Source organism: Haliotis cracherodii, unplaced genomic scaffold (genome assembly GCF_022045235.1).
Source record: "Haliotis cracherodii isolate W230 unplaced genomic scaffold, xgHalCrac1.p SCAF_15, whole genome shotgun sequence".
NCBI classification, from domain to species: domain Eukaryota; kingdom Metazoa; phylum Mollusca; class Gastropoda; order Lepetellida; family Haliotidae; genus Haliotis; species Haliotis cracherodii.
The window spans coordinates 24,563,179-24,589,749 of NW_027266270.1; the positions used below are offsets into that span (position 1 = coordinate 24,563,179).

At 39.2% G+C, this 26,571-nt stretch overlaps 1 protein-coding gene across 1 annotated transcript in view; it reads right to left on the reverse strand.

Moving 5' to 3' along the window:
• The window catches only part of LOC139462407 (G surface protein, allelic form 168-like), a 162,075-nt gene that overhangs the window by 47,615 nt on the left and 87,889 nt on the right, over positions 1–26,571 (reverse strand). Inside the window, exons 54-85 of the mRNA XM_071244103.1 lie at positions 25,508–25,574; positions 25,017–25,144; positions 24,721–24,787; positions 24,261–24,388; positions 23,992–24,064; positions 23,483–23,607; positions 22,920–22,980; positions 22,112–22,233; positions 21,394–21,460; positions 20,952–21,073; positions 20,580–20,646; positions 20,231–20,349; positions 17,666–17,735; positions 17,114–17,217; positions 16,553–16,619; positions 16,134–16,264; positions 15,451–15,529; positions 13,195–13,316; positions 11,244–11,310; positions 10,748–10,875; positions 10,453–10,519; positions 10,004–10,131; positions 9,734–9,806; positions 9,015–9,139; positions 8,451–8,511; positions 7,650–7,771; positions 6,932–6,998; positions 6,490–6,611; positions 6,118–6,184; positions 5,769–5,887; positions 2,344–2,413; positions 1,793–1,896 (exon numbers count right to left, since the gene is read on the reverse strand). Coding sequence (XP_071100204.1) covers positions 1,793–1,896; positions 2,344–2,413; positions 5,769–5,887; positions 6,118–6,184; positions 6,490–6,611; positions 6,932–6,998; positions 7,650–7,771; positions 8,451–8,511; positions 9,015–9,139; positions 9,734–9,806; positions 10,004–10,131; positions 10,453–10,519; positions 10,748–10,875; positions 11,244–11,310; positions 13,195–13,316; positions 15,451–15,529; positions 16,134–16,264; positions 16,553–16,619; positions 17,114–17,217; positions 17,666–17,735; positions 20,231–20,349; positions 20,580–20,646; positions 20,952–21,073; positions 21,394–21,460; positions 22,112–22,233; positions 22,920–22,980; positions 23,483–23,607; positions 23,992–24,064; positions 24,261–24,388; positions 24,721–24,787; positions 25,017–25,144; positions 25,508–25,574 — 3,039 coding nt within the window. The remainder of the gene's footprint in view (positions 1–1,792; positions 1,897–2,343; positions 2,414–5,768; positions 5,888–6,117; positions 6,185–6,489; positions 6,612–6,931; positions 6,999–7,649; positions 7,772–8,450; positions 8,512–9,014; positions 9,140–9,733; positions 9,807–10,003; positions 10,132–10,452; positions 10,520–10,747; positions 10,876–11,243; positions 11,311–13,194; positions 13,317–15,450; positions 15,530–16,133; positions 16,265–16,552; positions 16,620–17,113; positions 17,218–17,665; positions 17,736–20,230; positions 20,350–20,579; positions 20,647–20,951; positions 21,074–21,393; positions 21,461–22,111; positions 22,234–22,919; positions 22,981–23,482; positions 23,608–23,991; positions 24,065–24,260; positions 24,389–24,720; positions 24,788–25,016; positions 25,145–25,507; positions 25,575–26,571) is intronic.

Sequence of the window (26,571 nt, forward strand, 5' to 3'; positions counted from 1 at the left end):
CAACGGGAAGGGTTACGAAACTGTAACTATTTTCGGTGTTGGACAAAGGTATGTCTGTGTTGTACATCGTCGGACAAAGGAATGGGTTCTGCTACTGCAGGTATTACCTGTGTTTGACTTTGTCGGAAAGGTATGTCTGTGTTGGACTTGATGTGACAAATGGAAGGGTTACGAAACTGTAAGTATTTTCTGTGTCGGACAAAGGTATGTCTGTGTTGGACTTGGTCAGACAAAGGGAAGGGTTACGAAACTGTAAGTATTTTCTGTGTTGGACAAAGGCATGCCTGTGTTGTACATTGTCGGACGAAGGAATGGGTTCAGCTACTGCAGGTATTATCTGTGTTGGACTTGATCGGGCAAAGGTAAGGGTAATACACACTTCTGCAGGTTTTTGTGGGACTAGACTCGATTAAAGAAAAGGATGTAACTTGACCACAAATACCTTCCGACATAATTGCACTCAAGGAAGGACATTCTTACTTCAGTCTTTATTGCAGACATACTGACAGGCCACATGTCTATAGTACACATGTGTTGGTACAACCTGACCGTTGCGGTTCTTCTCACCTCTTGTCTTGATTGACAGGTCCTATGTTTTGATCCTACTCTCCGATGATTGCCTACTAACTTTGTGTCCGTGTCAAGTTATATGGATACATTTTGCATTCAGCTCATGTCACCCAACAGTATGTATTCCTACACCTGGAATGTTAATCAATGTCGCCATTTCTCTCTGCTTTGATATATGAAACTGTTGCTGGTAAAACTATTGTAGATAACAAATGTTTTCGTTGTCGGATTCATACAGTTTGCACATCGGTTTTTCGATTCATACCTCAATGGACCGAAAACAATCCACAGTCAATCCTTAAGTGTATACTCTCCACAGTGACACTATATATATCGAACAAAAGAAAGGTAATACTTTACATGTACTGTTGGTGTTGAGAATTGAAGAACTTGTAACTTGATCACAATTTCTGTTTCTGTTGGACACAATAAAACACAAGGACGGACATTCTTACTCAAGGAAACGTGATTTCTTGCTGCAAGTGTTGTCCGTGTTGGACATGAGGGGAAACAAGGAGGGACATTCTTACTGCAGGGATCAAGGAAACATGATATGTTACTTAATGTGTTGTTTGCGTTGGACATGAGGGGAAACGAGGAAGAACTGTCGTACTGCAGGGATCAAGGAAACATGATATGTTACTGCATGTGTTGTTTGCGTTGGACATGAGGGGAAACGAGGAAGAACTGTCGTACTACAGGGATCAAGGAAACATGATATGTTACTGCATGTGTTGTCCGTGTTGGACATGAGGGGAAACGAGGAAGAACTGTCGTACTACAGGGATCAAGGAAACATGATATGTTACTGCATGTGTTGTTTGCGTTGGACATGAGGGGAAACGAGGAAGAACTGTCGTACTGCAGGGATCAAGGAAACATGATATGTTACTGCATGTGTTGTTTGCGTTGGACATGAGGGGAAACGAGGAAGAACTGTCGTACTGCAGGGATCAAGGAAACATGATATGTTACTGCATATGTTGTTTGCGTTGGACATGAGGGGAAACGAGGAAGAACTGTCGTACTGCAGGGATCAAGGAAACATGATATGTTACTGCATGTGTTGTTTGCGTTGGACATGAGGGGAAACGAGGAAGAACTGTCGTACTGCAGGGATCAAGGTACATGATATCTTACTGCAAGTGTTGTCTGTGTTGGACATAATCAGACACAAGGAAGGACAGTCTTACTACAGGGATCAAGGTACATGATATCTTACTGCAAGTGTCGTCTGTGTTGGACATGATGGTCGTTCTCGGGACGGCGGCATCACAGCTCACTGTTGTTGTTGCATACAAACAGGCGATCTTCTTCTCCGTCTCTCTGATCACATACAGTTACTTTATCATAGACACTGACCAAAAAGACATAACAAATCGTATTGTACCATAGGTGAAGTCCGAGCAGTGTACAGTTTATATTAAATAATGTGCGCTATGCTTGAACCCAATAAAGATCCTTGCAAATATTTGTTGTATATCCATATATGCACACCAAATATGTCAACACCGCAATTGAGCATATACTAGTACCTGGATAAATATATTTATATTATGCATTTATATTATGCCTATAAACACCGCAGGTATTCAGGTACAAGTATCTGCTCAAATGCGGTTTGACACGTAACTGCATATTTCTCCACAAATTATGTTCAGAATTCCTAACTATAATACAATTATATATAACTTGCTTTTGGGCGTGTAATAACGCATCCCCACATCAGTGATACATTAATATATAAATGATGCGATTTATCGTTATACATACGAGCATTTGTTTGCCCCGCTAACGTCCGCAATCAAATAAGCCTTTTGACATACGCATGTGTCTGTCGTTGCTGAAAAAGAAGCTTACATGTATATATTGTGATTTATCATATAATGGGTAGGTTTCTCCGCATGATAAAGCCAACGGATAAAAACGATATCCTTTGGGGTCATATGCGGATATAAATTTAAATACCAAAGGTCAAGTAGGGACTACTTTCACTGTTTATGAACAAACATGGCGTCGCCCTTGTCAGTCGGCAATCGAGTCAGAAATAACCGTCGGAAATCTGGATAAAATACAGGGATAATTGCTATCATTATCAAAAGAACAGTCTAATATACTTAAAATCAGTGTCTAATTGTAAAGTACCTAAGGCATTTTATAAGTTTTGGCAACTTTGGAGATATAAATTTCGAAACAGTTTTGTGAGGGCACTTGGCATAGCCAAGCGGGATCAGAGGCCATATCTGTGCTTGTAGACCTCTGCGGCTTGAAACCTTTTCCACAAATTAAAATAGTTGGATTTGGCCGAAATATGTTGAATTGTTACCTTGTTTCGTTTTGTCGCTGTGTGTACATCTGATTGCACTTCTTATTGTTATGACAGGACGGGCTGACTGTCAACAACGTTTGAACGTGGCCGTGACGTCTCATAGATTCGGTTAGAGTAGCTTCGCTAAATACAATGTTTACTCCTAATGCAGGATATTTACCATCCCCAAAACACACAAGCGTGATAACCTCTATATATCAGGTTATCTCTCCAGGTTATCGCACATCACATACATGTACCCGCAATGTATAAACGTAATATATACAATCTACAATTGATATTACATGCTTCAATATAATTTCAAGTTAATTATGCCCCTCGTCCAAAACATTGAGTTTGCAATTGAAACTTGCAACTGAGTTACAACGTTTGTGGAGCTGATTACAAGTGAGTGAGTATGGTTTTACGCCGCTTTTAGCAATATTCCAGCATTATCACGGCGGGGGACACCAGAAATCGGCTTCACACATTGTACCCATGTCGGGAATCGAACCCGGGTCTTCGGCGTAACGAGCGAACGCTTTAACCACTAGGCTACCCGACCGCCCCAGCTGATTACAAGGGAAGCCATTGATGTAACTGCGCTGTAAAACAAGTACGTTGTATATTAATTCTTAACTAAAGGGAAAACCAAATTGAAAAACCACATTAGATTTTTCCCATCGCAGTAATACCTTATCATTACAGGGAAAACGCTGATTCAACTGAAAAATAAGACAGTAATGCCTCGCTGATATAGCCCCATAATGTCGTCCCTTTTGAGAGGTCTACAAGTATATCTGCTGAACACAGTGAAGGCTGGTGAAAACACAATGTTTCAAACGTCAAATTGTCTGTCGGAAATGTCTACAGACAGTGCAGCTGATGTTCTAAAAGATAACTGACTGATTACTTCGTCTTTATGGTATGGTTGAAATCTCGAAGCGGCTCCAGATTCTGACGTCGACAACCGCGATGTGTTTCACGCTACATAGCCAGCTATGAGTGAAGTTAAATGCTACGATGTTTTAAGGACTAGGCAATGTTGTTAATCGGAAAGGTAATTTGGTGCTATACATTCAGCGTAAATGTTTAACTTTTAATAGTGGATCTATCGCAGATCATGCACATGAGCTCACATCTGCGAGTGGACTTGGAACATTTTAGGACAGAATTTGGTTTCCTATTTTGAAACCAGTTTTGAAACGAGTATTTCCTTAGTTGAGATTATATCAATAGACTTCCGCATTTCATCGATAATCCTGAACTGGGGGCTTTCGGGTAGCCTAGTGGTTAAAGCGTTCGCTCGTCACGCCGAAGACCCGGGTTCGATTACCGACATGGGTACAATGTGTGAAGCCCATTTCTGGTGTCCCCCGCCATGATATTGCTGGAATATTGCTAAAAGCGGCGTACAACCAAACTCACTCACTCACTCACTCCTAAACTGGCAAACTTTCGTTCATTGAAAGAGATTATCAGCTGCATTAGCATGTGATGACAAAGAAAATAAGAAATATAATATTTGTTCGGCTAAATATTTCTTCATTAAAAGAAATATTTCAGTGATTTGTTTTCCTGTGTGGCGGGTTTGATTGCATTTCCAGCGTGACAGAAACATAAATCACAATCAGTCAATCAAATATGTACACACCGCCAAACCAGCGGTTGATATGAAGATAAATAGTAAACAAGTCAGACCACGACGTGCACTTTGAGATAAGATATGATTATCCTGAAGGACATTTAGGTTACAGACACAAGGTCTCACCTTTTTTCCTAAACACGCATACAAATAAATACGAACGTCATAAACGTTTCAAGTGGCACTAGCGAATAAATGCTCAACGATTATTATCACAAAGTATATTAGAAAACTTGGTACAAGTGCGTTTGGATGGATTCCTAGCCCTGTTTGATCCCAACATCGGCCAGAAAGAAGTTGATGCTCCGAATGTAAAACAGGATCTTAATATTTTATTTACTTTATTAACTATTAATTTTGTTGCCCATAAATACTGTCGATGTCCTGAAGAGTGACGCCATTAATCTATTTTGCCGTGTTACAGTATTTGAAGAGTTTGCTTTTGTTTCGAACAGACAGGTTTCTGTCCCAACTGGTGAAGTTAAAAGCATATGTTCTATAAAACATTGAGATGGTGGTAGAGTAAATTTGAAAATTCTTAAACGTCGAAGAAAATACATATACAAGCGCTGTTGTGAGATAATGGGTGAGATGACGCAACCTTGAGGGACCCCGGCAGATGTGCTAACAAGAGGTGAGTGAATGCCGTTAGTCGTCTCTTATATAATTACAATAAGCAGTAGTGTGTTTGGGATCTACTGCAGCCCCGGGTCTCACAAGGTTATCTACACGGGATTAAAAATCCACATTGAACTTGGAAACTGTATTATAGTCCTTACTTAGCACCATAGTTCCATCAGTGTTGGAATTATAAATTTTAGATGCTGGGATTTATCTGAAATCGCAGGATACACTGTAATAATGTGAACCTCACATGTATTAGATTCTTAACATTGGATTGCGTTAGCTAAACACATACTAAGACTGAAATTAGATTACATAGTTTGCATATGTTCATTTGACGACCGACGTCGAATATATGCTTGTGATCATCATACAATGCATACAGCAGTAGCTGACACATCAGACATTTGTGCGTGTATTCTGATCTTCACTATAAGTATGTGACCACAAAATATAGCAATAATGAAATTAAATAAACCTTATGTTGATACAACAGTGTATATGGCCGGTATACACGATGTCCATTTGCCATTCACGTCTATATGTATTTATAGCCACTTTTTACATCAATAGACCAGTAGACAATATACAGCTATATGCATTGATGAGTATATATCTTACAACACGTTCCACTTCCAAACTTTGTGTCCCCTTCTTCAGCCACCTGTTTAAGGGTTCTGCTTGCTTCACAACCTGTTCCAGTTTTGCCCTCCAGACATGCAAACTGTGCAATCAGGGCGCTAAACGAATGTCGAGAAAGATGAGTGCTTTGTTATGTACATGCATAGAAGTCACAAATATAACAGATTACAGAGTATTGCATTTCAGACAATTAATGATAGAAAGGGGAAAGTTACTGAGGACACTTTTATTAATACTAAATCAATTCTTATTTTCATTTTCGGACGTGCAACTGAATACAGGCGTAAAAACTTCGAAAATGCTGACCAGATGATAAAGTCATACATACTCGCAGTGACCAGTGGTCATGTCCGCTTTGGCGTAGGCAACCTGGCATACACAAACATCACTTAATGCTGAAAAATAGTTAAAATATATGTTACAATATTGAAACATTCATATCTCTATATAAATCTGATTATTATTGAGAGTATATTTCCACTGTACATGTACAACAAAAACAGTTGTTTATTTTCATCACACGGACTGTAGGTTATGTGCAGAAAGAATATTCAGGGCGCTCAGAGGTTACCCTCAGTTAGTCCGTCTTTATCCATAACGCTACTTCAACGTTACTGCCTATTTGTTCTTTCTCGTTCATTTAGTATTGACCTGATTAATTGAACGTTAGACATTTGTGTAATATGTAAGTACTACTCACTGGCTCTACATGAAGTATCTATTTTCCCATCAGCTGTTGTCGCCACAGCATTTCTCGTAGCAGTATTATCACAACCATTAGCTGTTCCAGCCCACAGACAGTTCATCAGAACTTTTAGAGAGCTGTATAAATATTATAATAACAGTTTCTTTCAGAACAACACTTTCTTGTCATTAGTTCGAAAATGCAGTTGTTATTACTGACCCGTTACAGGTGCAAAAATAACATACTTAGGTCAAATGGGAAAGGACGGACAAACAGGTCATGATATATCAAATGCATTTCACATTTAGTTAATTTGTACAAAAATGGTTTAGAGATCAGTTAGATTCTTGTATAGATGACAAAATGACATGTGTTAATCAAACGTAATAAACGTGATATTGATTCAGAAAACAGAATACACACTACGAGTCCAGTGTCAACCGTGAAGAACACTCACTCGCATAGTGCAGCTGTGGATTTCAAGAAGGCGACCTGACAGGTGCACACGTCCCGGCGAGGTGAAACTGAAAAATGTCGAAGTACATATGACCAGCACGATTCCTTTTAATACATACATCACGTCTATAACCAGAGAATAACCAGTCTCGATTATCCACCGAAAGAGATTTCAATCGGCGTAAAAGCTACAAGAGGGGGAAAACTTTATGAATGGGTCACTGGCAATCAGAGATGACACCAGATGTTTGCGAAAAGGGTGAGTCCTTCACCAGTGATATTCTGTACTTAAAACCTAAAATTGCATTTCAGCAATTTTGTATACATTTAGTATTTGAAACACCAGAATATATTTCAGGAATACCCTATGCTAATGATTTCAAAAATATCGTCATGGCAATGTATTTTTCGCAATCTCTTCACAAAACACTAATAAAGAATGAATTTCGAGAACATTGATGCTGAAAAACGAGCAATATTGTATAAAAGAATGAATTTGGGGAATATCTCTACTTGAAAGCCCAACAGTGTATTTCAGTTTTGACTATATACAGCCCAAGACTGTATTTTAGGGCTGACTATATAAACCACAAGACTTCGTTTCAGCAACATCTGCACATAACACCCGCTCCCCCTTCCCCTTCCCCCCCCCCCCCCAAATTTGTCAAACGATCCAATGATGTGATTGGTTGGTACTTTCATCAGGGCTATTAACTTACTGCATGATAAAGAGTTATCTTGCGTAGCTTGGTCATCAGCGAGTGTTTTTATATTTTTAGAACCATCACAGCTGGTAGTGCCTGCCGTCGTGTACAAACAATGGTAGTATGTCTCCAAGGCCCTGTGACAGGAAAGACAAAACCATGTTAGCAGAGATGTGAATCAGTCATGTGGGAAGTCTGTCATATAAGAAGTGGTTTCTTTGCTTACTGGAGTGAGTAAATAACTTGTGTTAAGGTAAAAAAGCAATGCGCCATACGCCAGTTATGACAGTAGTGCAAAGTAACTCAGTACATACGTAATGCAAAGTAACTCAGTACATACGTAATAGGATATTTATTCCCCCTGGAGATTGTCTCCTGGAGAAGTAATATCTTAAAGTTTCAAGTGGAAATGGTCGCAAAGGATATTTTTTCCACAGCTAGTATCCTACTGCCACTGCAATATTTCCCCATGAATATTCTTTTTCTTTTGGAAACATTTTGACCCCAAAACATTAATCGTTTACACATACACGGGTCCGTTTTCTAAGATAGGAATAAACTTGTAAACTAGTCAAAAATTAAAGGTGGAACCTTAAAAAAGAGCTATTAGAAATTACGTGTTGAATATATAGCATCGTAAATCTATCTACCAATCGGAAACTACGAAGATTAATTTATATCAATTTAAACCCATTTCATTGATATGCTCATGACACATGACACTGCATCCAGACCTAGACTTCACTGATTTCAACATATCAAGGTCACAATAAAGGACACTTTTGGCATTGTCAGTTTAAGTATTTAAAGACTTACGCGCATGATGCAGCTGTTATTGCCATTGGAACCACACAATCGTTGCATATAGTCCCAGAGCCTACAAGATGACGTTTAAAATGTGAGACGCAAGGCAAGGTTTTATGATGGACATTACATATTTATCAATTATTGACCATTCATTGGGGCAATATCACTGTTTTATGAACCCAACAAACTGATATTGAGTCCAGCTTCTTGGGTCCATAAAATATTATATTGCCCAAATTGTGATCAATAATTGTTTTAATACAGAATAGAAAAAAAACCAAGAATTTTCAAAATTAAAAAATAATTGATACTGATGACACGGCATGTCTTAAGATGATGCACAACAAGACTTGTATTACGCTCTCGGTGATTGGCTGAATATATTTCTGATATGATGCAGCTACAGAATTTATTCATTTTGGATTTTCAGTTGGATGATAAAGATATAATTTGTGAATGTAATAACTATTGAATACTTAAATATAGTTACAGAAAAAAGTTATCCATTTTGCGTTTTCAATTGGATGTTAACACTGATCGAACTAACTCTATTCTCAGCCATTTACAACTTACTGGGAGAGCAGGACGTGACACCATCCATGGCTGTACTGACAGTAGCCGCATAGGTGTGGCGGGCTGTTCCATCACATGCATTACCAGTTGTCGTTACAAGGCAGTCCATCTTGGTCTTTAAAGCACTGACAATGCGATGTTCACACATGATATACATCAAATAATAAATGCTTAATCGCAAAACAGATATTTCAAATACATGATAAATGAGATATATCTATATCTTGTGTTGTTTTTGTGTTGTGTTGCACTGTGTGGTGCACTGTGATGTGTGCGGTGCGGTGCGGTGCGGTGCGGTGCGGTGCAGTGCGGTGCGGTGCAGCGAGGTGGCGTGGCGTGGCCTGGCGTTGCCTGGCGTAGCGTGGCGTGGCGTGAGATGGCGTGGCGTGGCGTGGCGTGGCGTGGCGTGACGTGACGTGGCGTGGCGTGGCGTGGCCTGGCCTGGCCTGGCCTGGCCTGGCGTGGTTGTGGTGTACACTTGTGTAATGTGTTGATGATGCAGTGAACTGGATGTAGTTTTGTTAAGGGTTGTGTTGTTAGCAGTAAACGCCAATTTCACAATTCACTTAGACGATGGACAAATAGGACCTCACAGGCACCTTGTAAGAAAATATTGCAGTCTGGAAACTTTGAGATTGCCTTTGAATTGTTATTGATAAATATGAGACCATCTAGTCTGTTTAATCAGTACATGACTGAAGAGTAGCTGTCACACATACCTGCATTCCGCAGTATCATCAGCTCTTGCAGTTTTCAAGTAGACAACTGTACAGCTGCAAGTGTCCGTAGCGGCTTTAATAGAAGGATATAAACAACACTTCTGAACGGCTCATGACATCCATAACATGTATGTCGGGCTTCACAAGTGCCATCAGTTGATATTGTAAACACAAAACAATTAAAGATGTAGACACAGAATGAGTCGGAGGAATAATGTAAGTAAGTTGCTTTATTCTTCAGGACAACATGAAAACCAAAATCCGACTTACTACAGGATGCCGTGTCCGTCACCGCTTGGTCAGCAGCTGTAGCAAGCTGAATGATGGTTTGTGAACCGTCACAGCTTGTTAAAGTTGCTGTCTTCGTGTCCAAACACCCAAGAAATGTCTTCAGGGCGCTGTTATTTACACCATAAAGTACATTTGTCACACGACACATCAATTTTGAAGATGTAACATTTCTCAAAGGCTTCAAGACTTAATCTGAATATACTGAGAGCAATTTATGTTTTGAAACTTCACACCTTCAACATACGTGTTGGGCTGTTCTTATATTGATTGTCAGCACACTTGCATCATTAGAAAACACATTTCACATTTCACAAATGAATTCATGAAAAAACGTTTCTTAAAATACCAGCATCTAAAGACCTTTCCGTTCCATTCTGAATGTTAATTGTAGTTATGTTCAAACATGTTTTATTTTGTAACACACCTACCCGCATTTATCTCCAGCGGGGTCTACTGCTGCATAAGGGATCATACAGAGTTTGCAGACATCGGACGCTACGGAGAAAGAGACAATTTCAAAGTCTTGTAACTTTAAAAAAGGTCCATAATAACCTATTTATACGTATATATAATATATATACCTATATTCTTCCAAATCATAGACCACTTTGGAAAAGTTATACACATTCTTCACATTTTAGGCAATTGTCTAGGTTTCCTGTGCAATCTTTTCATTAACAAATATACTATCTACTCGTAAGCGGAACACACGTGTCTACCTACTTGTAGCAGCACAAGCCCCTGATACCAAATCAGCCTTGAAACCATCAACCAATGCATTCCTCTTAGTTGTTCCATCACATCCCAGGGTTTCAGATTTGTACAGGCACTCCATCTTGGTTCGCTGAGCGCTGGCAGAGACAAAGAAATCAGGTAATTAGTTTCACCGTATGAATTTGTGTGCGTCTTCATTTTGTTGTTCTGCACACACGCTTGTATAGGTTGGTCTTTCTCATACGTATACACTGAACAAATTAAATAAAGTAAGACATCATTCAGAAAATATCAAGTTTCATAATGACGGCGGTCTGTAAATAATCGTGTCTGGACCAGACAATTCAGTGATTGATATGAGCATCAATCGACACAATTGGTACCTATTCTTCACGTGTTACCTCGTACTGACAACCCCCAGACGGAATGGGTAATTATTGCGTTAACTGCCCCCATTATAGGAACGGAACAGTAGTAGAATAAGTATAAACATGTTTGTACTTACGTGCATTTATCGGAGGATATGTCTGTCTTTGCATAAGCGATTTCACATTCGCATGTACTTGAAACAACTGCAAACAGATATGATCATACGTACTTGTCAGAAACACAATATTTATTTGGATTATTATTCACTTTCACATGTATAACTTTAAGATGGTAACAACATGTTTATTGCTGGTTTTATTATGACCAGCTGTTTGGCACAACCTCAGTGTAAAGAGAAAAACTATGCCTTTGATGTATTCCCATGAACCATGTTCTGTATTGAGGCATTGGTGGAAACTGAAAATCGCTTGTTTTGAAGTTGATTGCCTGCCCTAGTGTTAACCGAACCTATTTGTGTAACTGTGAAGACTAACGGTTGCAACTGCAACCCCGAGTTTTTCATTCTTGATAGTTACCCTCGGGGTTGACGTTCTCCATATTCTATGCAAGATAAACCCTAACAGTAACCGGTGCAGGAAGAGAGTGGATCCTGATCAGGTTGTAGTGAAATGGAGTGTGTGTGGATGGGGGTGCGGGACCGCGGCTGGAGGGCGGTGGATGCGGGTTGTGTTGGTGTGAGGCGGTAAGTCATCATTATTTTCACTTAAACGTTCATACGCTGCAAAAACACTAACTTCCAAACTCTGCACAGCGAATCGCGGCGCCTTAGACGATTGGGCTACCCGTGCCCCACTTGAGTACTCAAGGTCAAGGTTACTAGAGGGCTTTCTCTTTGGCATATCAGGGACAATTTGTGTGACATTTTCGACTGCTCTTTGCAGAGATTTCTGTTTGATATGGGAAGGCTTTTGTCGCTTTATTTATATATCTGTGCTAGAACGATAAAATATAGTGAGTACATGTATCTTAGTCAACAACTACCATCAAGAAGAAGGTCACCTTGCCCTACTTTTCAGACCAAGAGATGAATATATATTCAGAATAGATATGTATAAGGAATAAGTAAGGCTATTTTATGAGTACTTCTGTGCATATCTTTTTCTTTCTACCTTGTCAAAACAGGTTGAGATATGGAAATGTTTGAGAGGACACCATTGTCTAATGGGGCAAGTAAAAATTATGTGTTGCCATAAAGATGGCTAAGGCTAATAATCTGTTAGGAATTTTGTTATTTTGTTACCATAAGCATGATAAGTAAGCATAATGCTTGGTTTAAGGCCAAATACTTTCAAACCTATATTTCTGTGATCACTAAAAGGTGGAATCCAAAGAGTCACCATATAGATAACAGTGGTTATATTACCAACCATAAGCGTTAGTTGTTTTAAATAAACGCATATTTACTTCGTTTATTTTCACAAACCAATATTATTTTAAAACATGTTTTCAAAACCACAATTATAAAACTTTCTAAAAAAGAGAGTTTAGGTCATCTTTGGCACACGAACACGAGCAGTTGCAAATGTAACCCCTACTGTCACCATATGAACTCTAGGGGTTGCAGTAACAACCCTTAGTGTTAACTTTTGAAAGGACTGAATAAATACTTAGTTCATTATCCCAAACAAATATCAAACAAGTTTTCAAAAGTCATGTATATAGACACCGCCAATGTCTTTCATCCGTGTATTATGCTCAGTTATTATAGAATATTCATAGATTTGACAGAAAGCATAAACAGTGAACTAACCTACACCGATAAAAAATGTTGTCAAAGGATTCAAGCATTAGAATATTTTATCACGGCCTCTTTCACGCTGTACCCAAATCATAACCCCGAAAGCAGTTGCAACCGCTGGTGATAAGATTGGAGGAGATTGGCATTGACAATGTTCATAGTTACACTCAGGGTTAGGTGAACACAAGGGGTTTTAACACCGCATCTGACTTCTTGCAATGCACCATTTAACATTTATCATTCTATTCACAGGATTGAAAGGCTTTTGACATCAGACTTCTAACCCGAAATACCAGTGTACCGGATGTTGTCACGGACAGGTTCTTACCACAAGCAGTGTCGGCCTTTATGTCTGTATGTGCAGCATCCGCCAACGCTGAAGGTAACGTGGTTCCATCACAAGCTGCGGCTGTCTTGTCAGCCAAACACACAATGAGGGCCTTCAGAGCCCTGTGAACACAAATGTTCATACACAGTATAGGAAGTATTTATTGTGTTCTGTGTAATGAATCCCCCCAAACTATCCAGATTGGTGATTGCTAAAAAAAAAAGCCGCACAATAGAGTTGGGCGTGTTTTTACACTCTTCAAAAAAGAAACTCACATGTAAAATGTAGTTCATTGAACCTGACTACACAAAATATCCGGTATATACATTGGATATATGTTATTGGAAAATGTTGGTGGCCTGATATTCGACAAACGGTGCGTCGAAACGCAGCCATTGTTGATTTGCAATGTCTGAAACGGCATTGATTTCATACTTGTTCAAAAATATCATGGCGGAAAACAGTACAGCGTGGCAGTGGCTATAAAAACGCAATAATGTGTCATTCAGTTGTCAACATTGTTCAAGTTCGAAAATGCCGAGACTCAGCACTGCCGATCGGAACATCGCCGTAGGACGTAGGGGAATCGCAGTCTTCTGTTGCACGCCACTTCAACGTCCACCACATCAACATTTGCCTCCTTTGGGACCGATACACATAATTCAATTCCAATGCAGTCCGTCCGAGAACCAGCCGACTAAGAGTTAACAGATCTGCACGGGATCGCTACATTCGACTGTTCCACCTACGTCATCGCAATGCCACAGTTACGGAAACTGCAGGACGCATCCCTGGTTTAGGGAGGATATCGGACCAGACTGTCAGGAACCATCTTCGCAAGGCTGGAATCCGACCGAGGAGACCAGTTATCGTCCCTGTTTTGCAACCAATCCATCGACAGCGACGCTTGCGTTGGTGCCATGCCTTACAGCCTTGAAATTTGAGAAACTGGAGACGAGTGTGTTTTAGCGATGAATCACGATTTCTTCTTTACCGGTGAGATGGAATACAACGTGTTTATCGTCGTCGAAATGAGCGTTTTATACGTGAATTCGACAAATTCGGTGGCGGTAGTGTCATGGTGAGGGGGCCATATCCTACACCACGAGATCTGACTTGGTTGTGGTTCAGGGAAATTTGACAGCACATCGCTACATGAATCAAATTCTTCCACCTCACCTTCTTCCAATCATTGACCGCAAGAGCGAGCTGTTTCAACAGGACAACATTCCACCGCACACAGCTCGTGTCACGGTAAACTACCTTCATAATCCTAACATCAACTTCTTGCTCTTGCCGTCGAGATCTCCAGATCGCAACCCAATGGAACGCTCAGGCTCACTGATTTGGTTGATGCATGTCATCGTATTCCAATTGAGTGGCTCGATGCTCATGATGTCAATCACTGGATTGTCTGGTCCACACTCGATTATTTATAGACCGCAGTTATCTATCTGGTATATCGCGGCGTTAAACAACAAACAAACAAACAAAACTTCTGGGAAGAACTCGATCGACGTGTACGTCAACGTCAGAATATGCCGCAGACACTCCTACAACTGGCCAACGCGTTACAAGCAGAATGGTGCAGAATGGCGCAGAATTTCGCAGGACAGAATTCGTACACTTATCCCAAATGAACATTGTACACAGGGCAGATCACACAGGAGTTAGTATTTCACTTTTGCAAATCACACACCCCGCCGTTGTAAGGAACCGAGCCTAAGCAATGGCGTCCCGTGAAGTTGTTTGTAAAGCATCAGTTCAACAATGGCATCTTGTGACATCGTCCGATATTTATAAACTAAACAATGGCGTCTCGTCGAGTAGTCCGTAGTGTATCAACTAAACAACTAAACAATGGCGTCTCGTCGAGTAGTCCGCAGTGTATCAACTAAACAATGGCGTCTCGTCGATTTGTCTGTAGTGTATCAAATAAACAATGGCGTCTCGTCAGGTTGTCCCTGTGGAATGAACTAAACAATGACATCCCGTGGAGTAATCAGTAATATGTTAAGTTAATAATGAACTAAACAATGTCGTCTCGTCAAGTAGTCCGTAGTGTAGCAACTAAAAATGGCGTCCCGTGGAGTAATCAGTAATATTTTAACTTAACAATGCAATCCCGTAAAGTTGTTAGAAACGTATCATCTAAACTGTGGCACAAAAAATGCAGAGAAAATGGGGGAAACATCTACTCTGGACGACTTGATTGATTTCCTGGACCACTTTACTCCATCTAAAAACGTGACTTACGTGCATTTGTTGGCTGCGGGATCCACTGATGCCTTGGCGTATTCAATCTGGCACTGACAGGTGTCAGTCGAACCCGCACCTAAACAAACAATTGGAGAGTCAATGAATTGTGGTTGCATACAGACAGTGACAACACCAAAAGTATGTATTTTAAACAATGGACTTAAATCCTTACTTGTATTTGATAACATTAGCTGATTTGGTTCTGATAGGTTACAATGACAGACTATCAACCAGTTTAGACATCGCTACCATCTGATTGTATCATATAGTTTTACATGTATACACTGTCAGTAATTATATAGAAATGAATAACTCTCAAATTTCTCATTGTACTTTTATAGTTACTTTCATCATAATGTGAAACTAGTAGTATTGTAATACAAACAGCAAGTCGTGTAACCGCATTTGAAATAAGTGTTAGTTTAGCCGCGATCCTCTTTACACAAAAGCCGAGGACTGTAATAATATATTTACAGACTCGTATGTGCACGTCATTACAAAACACTCTAGCCATTATGGGAAACTCTCCTGCCAAATATGCCCGTGGACCATATTGGCTATTGTAACATCTGCAACGAGTGAACCGTTACTACGTTGTGACTCTCTTCAAGTTAAGATAGTAATATGATATTGATGAATGTATGGTTTGCAATGGAATTTTAGGAACCAAAGGAACGTACTACATGTGGATGATTTAAGATACGTCTCTAGATCTGTGCCGAGCTGAGTTCTTGTCTTGGTGAAGGCAGTCTCCCCTGTGCATCCAGTGTCAGTTGTCGTCCTCAGACATGTAACCACACCTTTTTGGGCGCTGTCATGATTAAAACATATGTTTAATGTATACACTTGAGTGCATTAGGTAATACACAGATTAGTTAATTCGTTTTGATAATTATGTTCTGATGTTCAATTTCATTGACATATATATATGTTCATAAATGATTGTATTTCCGCGCGATGTTGATCTTTCCTTTTCTGTACTAAAGGTACATAAATCTTGCAGAGTATATTTGCAATACCAATGGTTTGCAAGTTGTGAGAAATAGGACATTTTTTTCTGTTTAAATCTCTGATGATATGATAACAAAACACATCTTACGTGCACTCGTCGGTGCTGGTTGTGTCAATACCGTATGCTCTCTGGCAGGAACAGCTACTTGTTTTACCTGCAACGTGAGACAGATACAGTTATCCTTCCACTGTTTATGTGAATAACTAACACTCAGTGTTTCCGCTGAATGTACTTCTTGAAGTAGTGGCGGCGACGAAACCCTTTTGATATACATGCATATATGTAATCACAAATGAATACTCTCCACAATGACATATATATGTACAATACATGCCATTAAACTAACATTGTTTATGGACATACAGAAGTGTTACACAAGTTGTGTATTGTTTGCGTTGGATTTGACCGGACAAAATAAAGGTAACACTTAACAGGTGTCATCAGCGTTTTACATGAATAGAGAAAATGAAATGTAACTTGATCACTAATGCCGTCTGTGTTGGACATAATCAAACACAAGGAAGGACAGTCTTACTACAGGGATCAAGGAAACATGATGTCTTACTGCAAGTGTTGTCTGTGTTGGACATAATCAGACACAAGGAAGGACAGTCTTACTACAGGGATCAAGGAAACATGATATCTTACTGCAAGTGTCGTCTGTGTTGGACATGATGGTCGTTCTCGGGACGGCGGCATCACAGCTCACTGTTGTTGTTGCATACAAACAGGCGATCTTCTTCTCCGTCTCTCTGATCACATACAGTTACTTTATCATAGACACTGACCAAAAAGACATAACAAATCGTATTGTACCATAGGTGAAGTACTGAGCAGTGTACAGTTCATGTTAAACAATGTGCGCTATGCTTGAACCCAAGAAAGATCCTTGCAAATATTTGTTGTATATCCATATATGCACACCAAATATGTCAAAACCGCAATTGAGCATGTACTAGTACCTGGATAAACATATTTATATTATGCATTTATATTATGCCTATATACATCGCAGGTATTCAGGTACAAGTATCTGCTCAAATGCGGTTTGACACGTAACTGGTTATTTCTCCACAAATTTTGTTCAGAATTCCTAACTATAATACAATTATATATAACTTGCTGTTGGCCGTATAATAACGCATCCCCACATCAGTGATACATTAATATATAAATGATGCGATTTATCGTTATACATACGTGCATTTGTTTGCCCCGCTAACGTCCGCAATCAAATAAGTCTTTTGACATACGCATGTGTCTGTCGTTGCTGAAAAAGAAGCCTACATGTATATATTGTGATTTATCATATAATGGGTAGGTTTCTCGGCAGGATAAAGCCAACGGATAAAAACGATATCCTTTGGGGTCATATGCGGATATAAATTTAAATACCAAAGGTCAAGTAGGGACTACTTTCACTGTTTATAAACAAACATGGCGTTGCCCTTGTCAGTCGGCAATCGAGTCAGAAATAACCGTCGGAAATCTGGATAAAATACAGGGATAATTGCTATCATTATCAAAAGAACAGTCTAATATACTTAAAATCAGTGTCTAATTGTGAAGTACCTAAGGCATTTTATAAGTTTTGGCAACTTTGGAGATATAAATTTCGAAACAGTTTTGTGAGGGCACTTGGCATAGCCAAGCGGGATCAGTAGCCATATCTGTGCTTGTAGACCTCTGCGGCTTGAAACCTTTTCCACAAATTAAAATAGTTGGATTTGGCCGAAATATGTTGAATTGTTACCTTGTTTCGTTTTGTCGCTGTGTGTACATCTGATTGCACTTCTTATTGTTATGACAGGACGGGCTGACTGTCAACAACGTTTGAACGTGGCCGTGACGTCTCATAGATTCGGTTAGAGTAGCTTCGCTAAATACAATGTTTACTCCTAATGCAGGATATTTACCATCCCCAAAACACACAAGCGTGATAACCTCTATATATCAGGTTATCTCTCCAGGTTATCGCACATCACATACATGTACCCGCAATGTATAAACGTAATATATACAATCTACAATTGATATTACATGCTTCAATATAATTTCAAGTTAATTATGTCCCTCGTCCAAAACATTGAGTTTGCAATTGAAACTTGCAACTGAGTTACAACGTTTGTGGAGCTGATTACAAGTGAGTGAGTATGGTTTTACGCCGCTTTTAGCAATATTCCAGCATTATCACGGCGGGGGGACACCAGAAATCGGCTTCACACATTGTACCCATGTCGGGAATCGAACCCGGGTCTTCGGCGTAACGAGCGAACGCTAATAATATTGCTAAAAGCGGCGTAAAACCAAACTCACTCACTCACTCACTCCTAAACTGGCAAACTTTCGTTCATTGAAAGAGATTATCAGCTGCATTAGCATGTGATGACAAAGAAAATAAGAAATATAATATTTGTTCGGCTAAATATTTCTTCATTAAAAGAAATATTTCAGTGATTTGTTTTCCTGTGTGGCGGGTTTGATTGCATTTCCAGCGTGACAGAAACATAAATCACAATCAGTCAATCAAATATGTACACACCGCCAAACCAGCGGTTGATATGAAGATAAATAGTAAACAAGTCAGACCACGACGTGCACTTTGAGATAAGATATGATTATCCTGAAGGACATTTAGGTTACAGACACAAGGTCTCACCTTTTTTCCTAAACACGCATACAAATAAATACGAACGTCATAAACGTTTCAAGTGGCACTAGCGAATAAATGCTCAACGATTATTATCACAAAGTATATTAGAAAACTTGGTACAAGTGCGTTTGGATGGATTCCTAGCCCTGTTTGATCCCAACATCGGCCAGAAAGAAGTTGATGCTCCGAATGTAAAACAGGATCTTAATATTTTATTTACTTTATTAACTATTAATTTTGTTGCCCATAAATACTGTCGATGTCCTGAAGAGTGACGCCATTAATCTATTTTGCCGTGTTACAGTATTTGAAGAGTTTGCTTTTGTTTCGAACAGACAGGTTTCTGTCCCAACTGGTGAAGTTAAAAGCATATGTTCTATAAAACATTGAGATGGTGGTAGAGTAAATTTGAAAATTCTTAAACGTCGAAGAAAATACATATACAAGCGCTGTTGTGAGATAATGGGTGAGATGACGCAACCTTGAGGGACCCCGGCAGATGTGCTAACAAGAGGTGAGTGAATGCCGTTAGTCGTCTCTTATATAATTACAATAAGCAGTAGTGTGTTTGGGATCTACTGCAGCCCCGGGTCTCACAAGGTTATCTACACGGGATTAAAAATCCACATTGAACTTGGAAACTGTATTATAGTCCTTACTTAGCACCATAGTTCCATCAGTGTTGGAATTATAAATTTTAGATGCTGGGATTTATCTGAAATCGCAGGATACACTGTAATAATGTGAACCTCACATGTATTAGATTCTTAACATTGGATTGCGTTAGCTAAACACATACTAAGACTGAAATTAGATTACATAGTTTGCATATGTTCATTTGACGACCGACGTCGAATATATGCTTGTGATCATCATACAATGCATACAGCAGTAGCTGACACATCAGACATTTGTGCGTGTATTCTGATCTTCACTATAAGTATGTGACCACAAAATATAGCAATAATGAAATTAAATAAACCTGATGTTGATACAACAGTGTATATGGCCGGTATACACGATGTCCATCTATATGTATTTATAGCCACCTTTTACATCAATAGACCAGTAGACAATATACAGCTATATGCATTGATGAGTATATATCTTACAACACGTTCCACTTCCAAACTTTGTGTCCCCTTCTTCAGCCACCTGTTTAAGGGTTCTGCTTGCTTCACAACCTGTTCCAGTTTTGCCCTCCAGACATGCAAACTGTGCAATCAGGGCGCTAAACGAATGTCGAGAAAGATGAGTGCTTTGTTATGTACATGCATAGAAGTCACAAATATAACAGATTACAGAGTATTGCATTTCAGACAATTAATGATAGAAAGGGGAAAGTTACTGAGGACACTTTTATTAATACTAAATCAATTCTTATTTTCATTTTCGGACGTGCAACTGAATACAGGCGTAAAAACTTCGAAAATGCTGACCAGATGATAAAGTCATACATACTCGCAGTGACCAGTGGTCATGTCCGCTTTGGCGTAGGCAACCTGGCATACACAAACATCACTTAATGCTGAAAAATAGTTAAAATATATGTTACAATATTGAAACATTCATATCTCTATATAAATCTGATTATTATTGAGAGTATATTTCCACTGTACATGTACAACAAAAACAGTTGTTTATTTCCATCACACGGACTGTAGGTTATGTGCAGAAAGAATATTCAGGGCGCTCAGAGGTTACCCTCAGTTAGTCCGTCTTTATCCATAACGCTACTTCAACGTTACTGCCTATTTGTTCTTTCTCGTTCATTTAGTATTGACCTGATTAATTGAACGTTAGACATTTGTGTAATATGTAAGTACTACTCACTGGCTCTACATGAAGTATCTATTTTCCCATCAGCTGTTGTCGCCACAGCATTTCTCGTAGCAGTATTATCACAACCATTAGCTGTTCCAGCCCACAGACAGTTCATCAGAACTTTTAGAGAGCTGTATAAATATTATAATAACAGTTTCTTTCAGAACAACACTTTCTTTTCATTAGTTCGAAAATGCAGTTGTTATTACTGACCCGTTACAGGTGCAAAAATAACATACTTAGGTCAAATGGGAAAGGACGGACAAACAGGTCATGATATATCAAATGCATTTCACATTTAGTTAATTTGTACAAAAATGGTTTAGAGATCAGTTAGATTCTTGTATAGATGACAAAATGACATGTGTTAATCAAACGTAATAAACGTGATATTGATTCAGAAAACAGAATACACACTACGAGTCCAGTGTCAACCGTGAAGAACACTCACTCGCATAGTGCAGCTGTGGATTTCAAGAAGGCGACCTGACAGGTGCACACGTCCCGGCGAGGTGAAACTGAAAAATGTCGAAGTACATATGACCAGCACGATTCCTTTTAATACATACATCACGTCTATAACCAGAGAATAACCAGTCTCGATTATCCACCGAAAGAGATTTCAATCGGCGTAAAAGCTACAAGAGGGGGAAAACTTTATGAATGGGTCACTGGCAATCAGAGATGACACCAGATGTTTGCGAAAAGGGTGAGTCCTTCACCAGTGATATTCTGTACTTAAAACCTAAAATTGCATTTCAGCAATTTTGTATACATTTAGTATTTGAAACACCAGAATATATTTCAGGAATACCCTATGCTAATGATTTCAAAAATATCGTCATGGCAATGTATTTTTCGCAATCTCTTCACAAAACACTAATAAAGAATGAATTTCGAGAACATTGATGCTGAAAAACGAGCAATATTGTATAAAAGAATGAATTTGGGGAATATCTCTACTTGAAAGCCCAACAGTGTATTTCAGTTTTGACTATATACAGCCCAAGACTGTATTTTAGGGCTGACTATATAAACCACAAGACTTCGTTTCAGCAACATCTGCACATAACACCCGCTCCCCCTTCCCCCCCCCCCCCCCCCCCCAAATTTGTCAAACGATCCAATGATGTGATTGGTTGGTACTTTCATCAGGGCTATTAACTTACTGCATGATAAAGAGTTATCTTGCGTAGCTTGGTCATCAGCGAGTGTTTTTATATTTTTAGAACCATCACAGCTGGTAGTGCCTGCCGTCGTGTACAAACAATGGTAGTATGTCTCTAAGGCCCTGTGACAGGAAAGACAAAACCATGTTAGCAGAGATGTGAATCAGTCATGTGGGAAGTCTGTCATATAAGAAGTGGTTTCTTTGCTTACTGGAGTGAGTAAATAACTTGTGTTAAGGTAAAAAACCAATGCGCCATACGCCAGGTATGGCAGTAGTGCAAAGTAACTCAGTACATACGTAATGCAAAGTAACTCAGTACATACGTAATAGGATATTTATTCCCCCTGGAGATTGTCTCCTGGAGAAGTAATATCTTAAAGTTTCAAGTGGAAATGGTCGCAAAGGATATTTTTTCCACAGCTAGTATCCAACTGCCACTGCAATATTTCGCCATGGATATTCTTTTTCTTTTGGAAACATTTTGACCCCAAAACATTAATCGTTTACACATACACGGGTCCGTTTTCTAAGAAAGTAATAAACTTGTAAACTAGTCAAAAATTAAAGGTGGAACCTTAAAAAAGAGCTATTAGAAATTACGTGTTGAATGTATAGCATCGTAAATCTATCTACCAATCGGAAACTACGAAGATTAATTTATATCAATTTAAACCCATTTCATTGATATGCTTATGACACATGACACATGACACTGCATCCAGACCTAGACTTCACTGATTTCAACATATCAAGGTCACAATAAAGGACACTTTTGGCATTGTCAGTTTAAGTATTTAAAGACTTACGCGCATGATGCAGCTGTTGTTGCCATTGGAATCACACAATCGTTGCATATAGTCCCAGAGCCTACAAGATGACGTTTAAAATGTGAGACGCAAGACATGGTTTTATGATGGACATTACATATTTATCAATTATTGACCATTCATGGGGGCAATATCACTGTTTTATGGACCCAACAAACTGATATTGAGTCCAGCTTCTTGGGTCCATAAAATATTATATTGCCCAAATTGTGATCAATAATTGTTTTAATACAGAATAGAAAAAACCCAAGAATTTTCAAAATTAAAAAATAATTGATACTGATGACACGGCATGTCTTAAGATGATGCACAACAAGACTTGTATTACGCTCTCGGTGATTGGCTGAATATATTTCTGATATGATGCAGCTACAGAATTTATTCATTTTGGATTTTCAGTTGGATGATAAAGATATAATTTGTGAATGTAATAACTATTGAATACTTAAATATAGTTACAGAAAAAAGTTATCCATTTTGCGTTTTCAATTGGATGTTAACACTGATCGAACTAACTCTGTTCTCAGCCATTTACAACTTACTGGGAGAGCAGGACGTGACACCATCAATGGCTGTACTGACAGTAGCCGCATAGGCGTGGCGGGCTGTTCCATCACATGCATTACCAGTTGTCGTTACAAGGCAGTCCATCTTGGTCTTTAAAGCACTGACAATGCGATGTTCACACATGATATACATCATATAATAAATGCTTAATTGCAAAACAGATGTTTTCAATACATGATAAATGAGATATATCTATATCTTGTGTTGTTTTTGTGTTGTGTTACACTGTGTGGTGGGCTATGGTGTGTGCGGTGCGATGCAGTGTGGTGGCCTGGCGTGGCGTGGGTTGTGTTGTTAGCAGTAAACGCCAATTTCACCATTCACTTCAAACTTAAACGATGGACAAATAGGACCTCACAGGCACCTTGTAAGAAATTATTGCAGTCTGGAGACTTTGAGATTGCCTTTGAATTGTTATTGATACATATGAGACCATCTAGTCTGTTTAATCAGTACATGACTGAAGAGTAGCTGTCACACATACCTGCATTCCGCAGTATCATCAGCTCTTGCAGTTTTCAAGTAGACAACTGTACAGCTGCAAGTGTCCGTAGCGGCTTTAATAGAAGGATATAAACAACACTTCTGAACGGCTCATGACATCCACAACATGTATGTCGGGCTTCACAGGTGCCATGAGTTGATATTTTAAACACAAAACAATTAAAGATGTAGACACAGAATGAGTCGGAGGAATATTGTAAGGAAGTTGTTTTTCTTCAAGGGACAACATCAAAAACAAAACCGACTTACTACAGGATGCCGTGTCCGTCACCGCTTGGTCAGCAGCTGTAGCAAGCTGAATGATGGTTTGTGAACCGTCACAGCTTGTTAAAGTTGCTGTCTTCGTGTCCAAACACCCAAGAAATGTCTTCAGGGCGCTGTTATTTACACCATAAAGTACATTTGTCACACGACACATCAATATTTGAAGATGTAACATTTCTCAAAGGCTTCAAGACTTAATCTGAATATACTGAAAGCAATTTATGTTTTGAAACTTCACACCTTCAACATACGTGTTGGGCTGTTCTTATATTGATTGTCACACTTGCATCATTAGATAACACATTTCACATTTCACAAATGAATTCATGAAAACACGTTTCTTAAAATACCAGCATCTAAAGACCTTTCCGTTTCATTCTGAATGTTAATTGTAGTTATGTTCATTATGTTGTCGTTATGTTGTTTTATTTTGTAACACACCTACCCGCATTTATCTCCAGCGGGGTCTACTGCTGCATAAGGGATCATACAGAGTTTGCAGACATCGGACGCTACGGAGAAAGAGACAATTTCAAAGTCTTGTAACTTTAAAAAAAGGTCCATAATAACCTATTTATACGTATATATAATATATATACCTATAATCTTCCAAATCATAGACCACTTTGGAAAAGTTATACACATTCTTCACATTTTAGGCAATTGTCTAGGTTTCCTGTGCAATCTTTTCATTAACAAATATACTATCTACTCGTAAGCGGAACACACGAGTCTACCTACTTGTAGCAGCACAAGATCCTGAAACCAAATCAGCCTTGAAACCATCAACCAAAGCATTCCTCTTAGTTGCTCCATCACAGCCCAGGGTTTCAGATTTGTACAGGCACTCCATCTTGGTTCGCTGAGCGCTGGCAGAGACAAAGAAATCAGGTAATTAGTTTCACCGTATGAATTTGTGTGCGTCTTCATTTTGTTGTTCTGCACACACGTTTGTACAGGTTGGTCTTTCTCATACGTGTACACTGAACAAATTAAATAAAGTAAGACATCATTCAGAAAATATCAAGTTTCATAATGACGGCGGTCTGTAAATAATCTGGACCAGACAATCCAGTGATTGATATGAGCATCAATCGACACAATTGGGACCTAATCTTCACGTGTTACCTCGTACTGACAACCCCCAGACGGAATGGGTAATTATTGCGTTAACTGCCCCCATTATAGGAACGGAACAGTAGTAGAATAAGTATAAACATGTTTGTACTTACGTGCATTTATTGGAGGATATGTCTGTCTTTGCATAAGCGATTTCACATTCGCATGTACTTGAAACAACTGCAAACAGATATGATCATACGTACTTGTCAGAAACACAACATTTATCTGTATTATTATTCACTTTCACACACATAACTTTAAGATGGTAACAACATGTTTAATGCTGGTTTTATTATGACCAGCTGTTTGGTTCAACCTCAGTGTAAAGAGAAAAACTATGCCTTCGATGTATTCCAATGAACCATGTTCTGTATTGAGGCATTGGTGGAGTTGATTGCCTGCCCTAGTGTTAACCGAACCTATTTGTGTAACTGTGAAGACTAACGGTTGCAACTGCAACCCCGAGTTTTCATTTCTTGAAAGTTACGCTCGGGGTTGACGTTGTCCATATTCTATGCAAGATAAACCCTAACAGTAACCGGTGCAGGAAGAGAGTGGATCCTGATCAGGTTGTAGTGAGATGGAGTGTGTGTGGATGGGGGTGCGGAACCGCGGGTGGAGGGCGGTGGATGCGGGGTGGGTTTGAGGGAGGCGGTTAGTTGGAGGGGGATGGCAGGGTTTGTGGGATTGGGGTTGGGGTTGGGGTTGGAGAACGGTGTGGGGTTTCGTGTGTACACAATTTCTGTAAAAGTTTTTGTGCTTGAACAAAACTTCAACGGACTGCTTTTTCAATGAATTTGTCTTTTCCTGACTCGTCCAGCTGCCGCTTTTGTTTTTGCACTAGCTTCTTTATGCAAAGAATCCCAGCATTGAAACTTTGTACATGATATGTGTAAACCAGGGGAGTCGGATTGATTAGTTTGGGGCATACAATGGCACAAGGCCAAGATCACTAAAAAGCTTTCAGTTGTACATTAAGGGACCTTTTTATATTTATAACTCTTATATTTTAGCCCTCAATATATGAAGTTTGTTGAATTCATTAAACTTTGTAAAACATGTCATTGATATGAAAAGTAGGTCACCTTGACCAACATTACATGCTCCAGTTGTGTTGGTGTGTCAAAGCTGATAATTGCTCTAAAGTCATCATTATTTTCACTTAAACGTTCAT